At 41.4% G+C, this 9,587-nt stretch overlaps 1 protein-coding gene across 2 annotated transcripts; it reads right to left on the bottom strand.

Annotated features, from left to right (window-relative positions):
• Positions 1 to 3,179: 3,179 nt before the first annotated feature.
• Positions 3,180 to 8,660, bottom strand: LOC139556676 (osteopetrosis-associated transmembrane protein 1-like). Of its 2 annotated transcripts, none has more exons than XM_071370913.1 (6): positions 8,065 to 8,660; positions 7,475 to 7,589; positions 6,619 to 6,716; positions 6,356 to 6,466; positions 5,169 to 5,276; positions 3,180 to 4,687 (listed from the first exon to the last, which is right to left on the bottom strand). In XM_071370913.1, exons 1-5 carry the CDS (start codon positions 8,449 to 8,451, stop codon positions 5,214 to 5,216), a joined length of 774 nt encoding a protein of 257 aa, XP_071227014.1. In that variant the 5' UTR covers positions 8,452 to 8,660; the 3' UTR covers positions 3,180 to 4,687; positions 5,169 to 5,213. The 2 variants fall into 2 exon arrangements, with proteins under 2 accessions (XP_071227014.1, XP_071227012.1); XM_071370911.1 differs by having other exon boundaries at positions 5,169 to 5,334; positions 8,065 to 8,547.
• Between the last annotated feature and the right edge of the window lie 927 nt (positions 8,661 to 9,587).

Here is a 9,587-nt window from a genome sequence, read left to right as displayed (position 1 = left end):
CAGTCATGTTTCCGGTCGCCTTGCCATGATTAAAAGCGGTGGTTCGTTTTTTCAGTTTTGCCCGAATGCTGCCATCAATCCACGGTTCTGGTTAGGGAATGTTTTAATAGTCAGAGGGTACGACATCTCCGATGTACTTGCTAATAAACTCGCTTACCGAGTTCGCGTATACATCAATGTTATTATCCGGAACATATCCCAGTCCACGTGATCGAAGGAATCATGAAGCGTGGAATCCGATTGGTCAGACCAGCGTTGTATTGACCTGAGCATGGGCGTTTCCTGTTTTAGTTTCTGTCTATAGGCTGGGAGCAACAAAATGGAGTCATGGTCAGATTTGCCAAAGGCAGGGCGGGGGAGTGCTTTGTATGCATCGCGGAAGTTCGAGGAGCAGTGATCCAGAATGCTACCAGCTCGTGTCACACATTCAATATGCTGATAGAATTTAGGAAGTATTGGTCTTAGGTTAGCTTTGTTAAAATCCCCAGCTACAATAAATTCCACCTCAGGATGTACGGTTTCTAGTTTACATTGAGTCCAGTGAAGTTCTTTCAGGGCCGACGAGGGATCTGCTTGGGGGGGGGGGGGAGATATACACGGCTGTGACTATAATCAAAGAGAATGCGGTTGGCATTTGAAGGAATTCTAGGTCAGGTGAACAAAATGACTTGAGTTCCTGTATGTTGTTGTGATTACACCTTGAGCCATTAATCATAAAGCATACACCCCCGCCCTTCTTCTTACCAGAGAGATGATTGTTTCTGTCGGAGCGATGCGTGAAAAAAACAGGTGCCTGTACCGACTCTGACAACATATCCCGAGTGAGCCATGTTTCCGTGAAACAGAGAATGTTACAATATCTGAAGTCACTCTGGAAGGCAACTCGTGCCCTAATTTCGTCCACCTTGTTATCTAGAGATTGGACATTGGCGAGTAATTTGCTCGGAAGCGGTGGATGGTGTGCTCGCCTTCTGAGTCTGACCAGTAGGCCGCTCCGTCTGCCTCTCCTGCGGCGACCGTGTTGTTTTGGGTTGGCCTCTGGGATAAGATCCCATGTCCAGGGTGGCGGTACGAACAAAGGATCCGCTTCAGGAAAGACGTATTCCCGGTCATAATGATGGTAAGTTGACCTCGCTTTTATATCCAATAGTTCATCCCGGCTGTATGTAATAACACTTGAATTTTCTGGGCTAACAATGTAAGAAATAATACACCATTTTTTTTAAATAACTGCAGTTTTCTAAGGACCTGAAGTGAGGCGACCATCTCTATCGGTGCCATTCTGGTAAGCTTCCTGACTCCCAGCGTATACATTACAGATGATTTAAAAAGTCATAGTCAATCGATAATATAATAATAATATAATAATACTCTTAGCAAAACAGTTTATTTTCAATTTACAATCTGTAGAAACTATGAAAATAGAAAGGTTCAAAACTTTTGCGAAACATCACAGCACAGTTGAAAAATATATGGCAAATATAAATCAAAACTGGATGGTGTTCAGAGATGGGAGGGGTTAAGTGTAAAGATGGGACTAAAAACAAAACAAAAGATAACTATTGTAAAATATACTGTGTCCGTAAAATGTATATAGCATGTATGAGCTGGAGGTAGACGCCTAAGTGTTGTTGTCCATTGGTGTACTCCAATCAGGAGAGTGATGTTAGGGTTAGGGAAAAATATATTTTTTTATATGGGGGATTGGAAATGATGCTGACAATTATGCAGACAACATTGATGGAAGCCACAATCTGAAATATTAAAGCTGATCCATGACAATAACAATCTTTACCTCTTTACAGAAAAGCATTTAGACATTTTCCTGCTTTTTTCACTTTTGAGCGTGACATTTAGGGTGCTAAAATCAGCAAATTACCTCATGATAGTAGAGAAAGGCCAAAATGTATGATTTTCAAAGCAGTAGATGTTTGTTGATAAACTATTACTATCTATAAACAGCTGAATGCTAATACTGGCAAATAATCAAGTAATTTGAAAATCCATTACCGTTACACCGAATGACATTATTCATGGCAGAAATAATATGATTCAAATTTAAATGCATGGATTTAATTCTCGGTGACTACACTACCGGTCAAAAGTTTTAGAACATCTACTCATTCAAGGGTTTTTCTTTATTTTTACTATTTTCTACATTGTAGAATAATTGTGAAGACATCAAAACTATGGAATAACACATATGGAATCATGTAGTAACCAAAAAAGTGTTAAACCTCTTAAGGATTAGCCCCTTTTTTTACACTATCGCCTAAAATGACATACCCAAATCTAAATGCCTGTAGCAAGGATATGCATATTCTTGGTACCATTTGAAAGGAAACACTTTGAAGTTTATGGAAATGTGAAAGGGATGTAGTAGAATACAACACAATAGATCTGGTAAAAGATAATACAAAGAAAAAAAACGTTTTTTTGTATTTTATTTTAACCATCATCTTTGAAATGTAAGAGAAAGGGCATGTATTAATCCAGCCCAGGTACAATTTGGATTTTGGCCACTAGATGGCATCAGTGTAAATGCTAAGTTTTTGACTGATACAATGAACCATTGCACTTATGTTTTTAAAAAATTGTGAAGACTGATCAAATGTGCCTAATTTGTTTATTAATAACTTATGTTCAAAATTGTGCACTCTCCTCAAACAATAGCATGATATTCCTTCACTGTAATAGCTACTGTAAATTGGACAGTGCAGTTAGATTAAAAATAATTGAAGCTTTCTGCCAATATGTCCTGGGAAATGTTCTTGTTACTTACAACCTAATTCTAATCGCATTAGCCTACGTTAGCTCAACCGTCCCGTGGAAGGGACACCTATCCTGAAGAAGTTTTTAAACAAATCAAAATACATTTTATATTTGAGATTCTTCAAAATAGCTACCCTTTGCCTCGATGACAGCTTTGCACACACTTGGCATTCTCTCAACCAGCTTCACCTTTAATGCTTTTCAAACAGTCTTGAAGGAGTTCCCACATATACTGAGCACTTGTTGGCTGCTTTTCCTTCACACTGTGGTCCGACTCAACCGAAACCATCACAATTTGGTTGAGGTCGGGGGGTTGTGGAGGGCAGGTAATCTGATGCATCACTCAATAACTCTCCTTCTTCGTAAAAAGTTTGACCGGTAGTGTATATATACACACACAACACTAATGAAGGTAGAAATAACTTTAATAAGCATTAACACTTTAAAAAAAATCCTTATTCGTCATTGACCCACCCATTTGACATTTTTCTGCATGGTTAGGAGCTAGTAACATAAGCATTTCGCTGCACCCGCTATAACATCTGCTAAACTGTGTACATGACCAAAAAACTTTGATTTGTTTAGACCATTCCTTCATACATAATCTTTCGAGATCCCTGATATCCTTCGTCTTCGCCCTCTTCAATGCAAACTACAGGTTTTAAATGGCTTTCAAGTCCAGAGACCAATTTTATGGCCAATTAAATGGCCAACTAACCATTTCTTTGTGGATTTTGATATGTGCTTGGGGTTATTGTCTTGCTAGAAGGTCCATTTGTGGCCAAGTTTCAGCCTCTTGGCGAAAATGTTCTGGTACTAGGTAAAGTTCATGATACCATTGACCTTAACCAGGGCCAGTGGAAGCCCCATAACATCAAAGATCCACCACCATATTTTACAGTAGAGGTTTATTTTCTGCATAAGCATCTTTCTTTTGATGCAAAACATACCACTGGTATGAGTGGCCAAAGAGCTCTATTTTCATGTCATCTGACCATAGCACCAGTTCCAATCCAAGTGCAAATGCCGTTAAGCAGACTCCAGGCATTACATTTGTTGGATGACATGAAAATAGAGCTCTTTGCTCACATGTAAGGGAAGGGTGATGGAGTAGTGAAAACAGGGGTGCCAATTATTTTCTCTGAGCAATTATATTAGTATAAATAAACATAATTTATGATTTTTTTGCAAGCAATACAGAACATTTGTATTATTTATTTGATAAGTCTTTTTTGCTCATCTTTCCCAAATGTGCAAATAATTTTGGACCTGACTGTATATATATTTTAAAAGATTCTCTCCATCTCAGCTGTCATCCACTTTTACACAGTAGGTATATGTCACAACTAAAGGACATCAAGTGCTTTCTGTCTGCCAGTCTGTGTCACAGTGACATTACAGTAGAGAGACAAAACCCATTTCTCATCTCTTGACACAAAGATAAATAATGAAATACAAAAAATAGACTAACTCCCGATTGCTTATAAATCAGCAGCAGGTCATGGTGCATTTCTATTGTGTGTATTTTGTTGTAGAAGCAATGGGTGGGGTGGGGGTAGGCGGTTCAAAGCGTGACATGAACAGTGCAATTATAACTAATCTTCTGTTACAAATATTCCGTTGTTTCCGTTTGCTATAATATCTTAGGGGGGGAAAAATACTGATGATTGGCATCCTTCTCGCCCACAGGGGGTGCTCTTTTTGACTTCTGTCATTACAGAACTGGTTGAAACCACAGTCACAGAGGAAATGACATTTGCATCCAGGAGAGGTTTTGGACAAACCAAAGGAACAGGTGGCCGAGGACGACAAACATTCCTCCTCATCCTCTTCCATTTCTTCCTTATCCTTCTCTCTCCTCAGCTTAACCTGTCCTGGATGTTCACGAGGCTGGTGTTGGACTTGGCTCGTTTGGCTAGAGAGGAATCAGGAAGTGTTACTGTTAGCCACCACCCATCACCTCTAAACAACATTCAACACAGGAACACTTCATCGAAGATTGTTGATTCACCATAATGACATGTGTCAAAGAAACAACGTAAGGTATTACTCTGACTCTCCGGCTTAGATCATTAGTAGGCCCAAAACCCACTATTAAAAAGGAAACGCCTAAACTGCTCCCATCCACCACCTTGAATTACCTCACCCCTCGTTCACAAGCCCACATTATTAGGGTCTCTCATTGAAGAACTCCCTTCTCCCCTTCAATAAAATCTCTATAAACCAGGAACATGCATACAGGAGACACCCCGGCTTCCATACATACTTCACTTTAAAAACCTGTGACACCCCAATAAACCCCCCGACCCTCCAGTCTCCCACCCCTCCAGCCTCCCACCCAACCAACCCGTCAAATCTCTCTGTGCAACAATGGATTGTTTAAGCTGGTTACTCACGGTGTATGAGCTTGCGTTTCTTTTGTTCCGAGTGAAGGAAACTGCTCAAGTAGAAGATGATGGGCAGAAAGAGCATGAAGCTGGACACGGCGATGACAGGAACGTTCTCTGCCCGGGGGAAGGAACAATTGAAATTCTTGCTCCACAGTCTACGGGTCATATTCATCTGAAACAAGGCAAGACCCCCCCCCACCACCCACCATCAACACAAGAGCTTAAAGAACCACAAAGGGGATAAAGTCTACTCTATTCTTAAGTCGCTCACTCTTTTTTTTGTCCATCTGACTCCCTTGTTCCATTTCTGGCTTTGGCCTTCTGTCCCTAGTGCACCTTTCTAGTTACTAGTCTCTACGTCACCTTCTCCTCTGAAACGCACTGGCACCACCAGAACTGGGGTGCGTCCCAATAATCTCTCCTTGTCCTGAAGTATGCACCCATTCACTACTCCACACAAGTTTAAAAGCATTGGATTGGTGTTGGCTTGGGCTAGAGGGATTTTCCATACCAGTCATTTCCTTTCAAATCCATGAAGGAAATTGAGCAAGTGCACACTTTGACAGAAAGGAGTGATGATTGGGCCGCAACCCTGGTGACATCTCGCTGTTCCTTTCTCAATGGCTACGTTTAGACAGGCAATTATTGGCAAAAGATCTGATCTAATTAATCAAACAACCAATTTGTCTGCATGTCTAAACACAGCCTAAGAGCCTTACATTCTCCAATGTATTTTGCAGTCTCCTGGGCACTAGTGCACAAACAGAGCTCAACTATATATAGCACTAAAAAACTATGACAGTCTTGAGAGTACATTCCATATCTTTAGTGTACATCATACATTAATGTAGTATCACGTGGCCATCCTTCCAAATCTCATCTCGTTGACTTGACTATTGCAAGTCTGTAGTACTTCAGTATTAGATTTTGCATTTGAATGGGAGCACTGGCATTCAACGCTTGCATTTTATTGGCCCCGAGGTAGAAATAAGAAATATTTTATTGGTTTGATAAGTGTAAACGTGTCACTAGTTTCCATCTCGATGCCATCATAATCCACCCCTTTTTAATAGTCTTTCTGAGGAGAACTTCCCCAGGCTTTTGAACAGTACTTGACAAGCCTGGGCTTCAGAGGCCAACATGAATGACAAAGCACAAGATGTAATGACAAACTGTGGCTGTGAAATACATACTGAGTCCTCGATGTCGATGCAGAGTGTGCGATTCTTCTCCATGCGGCTGTACAGCTCATTCAGTCCTCTGTATGTGGCCTTGCACTCCTTACATAGCGCTGAGTGGTTCCCCTGTGAAAATATATATATAATCACACAAACAGGTAGAAACCATTTTAGTTATTTATAAACTTCATCTCTATACTCCCCTCTCCCTCCCTAGTGGTTTTTGGTATGCACTAGCTAAACAATGTTTCTCTCTTTGACTTACAACAGTGACCCACCTGTTGGAACTTCTCAAAACATCTGAGGGACTGGTTGAGAGTGGCCATGAAGTAAAGGGTGTCATTGGTCAGGCTGTGGAGTCCCAGGCTTACACAACCTTAGAAACAGGAAGTCAGTTATCATTCAGAAATGATGTACCATGGCAGGGTTAAAGATCAAACTTGTATACTCTGTTTCCTGGCACACATTAATTATATTCAAAGAATCTATCACAAAGGAAAGGAGGCAAGGAGAGGAAGCAAGGGACTTATTGAGACATAGAAAAGGTAATAATATACACTGAGCATACAAAACATTAAGAACACCTGCTCTGTCCATGACAGACTGACCAGGTGAAAGTTATGAATCGTTATTAATGTCACTTGTTAAATCCACTTCAATCAGTGTAGATGAAGTGAAGGAGACAGGTTAAAAAAATATTTTTGAGCCGAGACAATCGAGACATGGATTGTGTACGTGTGCCATTCAGAGGGTGAATGGGCAAGACAAGTGTGTTTGAACGGGGTATGGTAGTAGGTGCCAGTTTGTGTCAAGAACTGCATCGCTGCTGGGTTTTATCACACTCAACAGTTTCCCATGTGTATCAAGGATGGCCCACCACCCAAAGGACATCCAGCCAAGTTAACACAACTGTGGGAAGCATTGGAGTCAACATAGGCCAGCATCCCTGTGAAACGCTTTCGACACCTTGTAGAGTTCATGCCCCGACGAATTGACACTGTTCTGAGGGCAAAGGGGGTGGGGGAGATGCAACTCAATATTAGGAAGGTGTTCCTAATGTTTGGTATACATGAGTACATATCAGCAATAAATAAAAATGCTTAATGTGTTTATAATAGAAGACAGTCCACCTACTGTTACATTCTGAACCAGTCCAGATGTCCTCCAGGTTGTTGTAGAGCAGGAACACCAACATCAGCCTGTCAGAACGCAGGAGGCTGTCTCTGCAGCTCACATTCCCTGGGCCCATCTGGAAACAGACACACATGCAGTCTCACTGAGGGCGTTTACCATCCCTATTGTTTAGCCTTACTAATTAGATTAAACTGTATCTACTGAATCCTCAATATAAGATAAAGTACTGAGAAATTGATGTGGCAAAACATTGCCATTAGGCTATAGGATATATATTTAACCCCCATTATGGCAACAGTCAGTCCTGGCTGTTGTTCTCCTAGTCACCAGGCATGTGACTAGGATGGCTAGCCTTGTGATCTCCTATCTCCCCTATTACACAGTACACACCACACATGTTGTACTGCAGCCAAAGGCGCACTAACAACGGTCCCATGACGCATGTGACAATGGCGCACTTATTAACCCATTGATTATATATATTAATTACCCCGCAGCAGTGCAAACACATGGAAACGCATAATATTAAAAACACAATGATAAATTCAAAGTCCACTGAGAAAACACAAATGTTAACTTACTTAGCCTACCTGGTCTGATGATATGTTTGTGTAAATCTCCATAAGGTTGTCGTGGGTGCCATAACAATTTTGGCACACTTTGACAGGACGCGCGGCAGACACCAAACAATTCACATACGTTGAATATCGCTGCCCAAAGATAGCCAGCAGCTCGACGCAGTAATCGCTGACCTCCAGATCTTCTGGAAACGCCGACAACAGATTGAGAGAAAAATAGGAACCGCGGCTAGGGTGAAACTCGGGCGACTGCGGCGCCACTGCCGCAGCGAGCTGCTTCAAGCCGTCTGCGCTCAGCTCTGAACCCAGAATGGTGGGGTTCACAGCGACAGTAGACGTTTGAGCATTGCCATAATATAGCAACGCTATCAATAACGCAGCCACCTGGAAGATATACATGTTTGAAGAAGCACCTTCCGAACCGTGACTGTATTCCAAAACTCACTCTTCATAACAGTCCATCACTTCCTGTTCCTGGTGTGTACAGCACACGATGTAGAACCTGTCGGGTGATTGGTTGAGCCTTCTTGAGTGCGTGACGTCCCTCTGAGCCCTTACCAAAACATGGCAGACATTGCTCTTGCATCGGATCTGAAACCATATCGTAATGAAACAGGCAGGGAGCATGTCTCGAAACCTCAACCTTCTAGCCGAAGTCCAGCGCGCTATCGACTGTGCCCCAAAAGCATGCTCGTGTGGCAGATTTTATAAATCCAGGGTCCTTACAATATATATATATTAACCTTTATTTAACAAAGCAAGTCAGTTATTAAGAACAAATTCTAAGTTACATTGACGGCCTCCCAGGGAACAGTGGTTTAACTGCCTTGTTCAGTAGAAGGACATATTTTTACCTTGTCAGCTCAGGGATTCAATCCAGCAACCTTTTGGTTGGCCCAACACGCTAAACACTAGGCTACCTGCCACTCCAGTACAGTAGCTAACCATAGCCTCATGCCAGCTTTAGGTAGCTAGCTACTATCTACACTTGGGAGCTCATGGGCACACAGGCTACATAAGCCAACTGGTTAGACATGATTTCACCACTGGTGACTAGTTCGTTTTCAGACAAATATGTTCAAGTCTTTCACTGCATTTAGGAGGACAGCTAATTGCTGAAAAGTAACGCTAGCTAGCTAGATCACTGCCACACATAACCGGCACTATCATTCTCTTTTTACCACTTCACCAAATCTTTCCCAAACATTACTTTTCTGGCACTCCCTTTTCTTTACTTTCAACTCTCCATTTAGAAGCTTTTTTCTTATTGAATTCAACTCTGATATTGTCATTTTTGCCTCCATGGATTTTCTGCCCGTTCCCAAAAGCATTTAGCGTGTAGGCTATTTGGTCAAACATTTTAGAACACCTACTCATTAAAGGGTTTTTCTTTATTTTGAATATTTTCTACATTGTAGAATAATAGTGAAGACATCAAAACTATGAAATTTCACATATGCAATCATGTAGTATTTGAGATTCTTAAAATAGCCACCGTTTGCCTTGATGACAACTTTGCACACACTTGGCATTCT

The sequence above is a fragment of the Salvelinus alpinus genome, chromosome 27 (assembly GCF_045679555.1).
Source record: "Salvelinus alpinus chromosome 27, SLU_Salpinus.1, whole genome shotgun sequence".
NCBI lineage: Eukaryota > Metazoa > Chordata > Actinopteri > Salmoniformes > Salmonidae > Salvelinus > Salvelinus alpinus.
The sequence above is the reverse complement of the archived record's forward strand: the minus strand, read 5'-3'. Positions and strand labels throughout refer to the sequence as shown.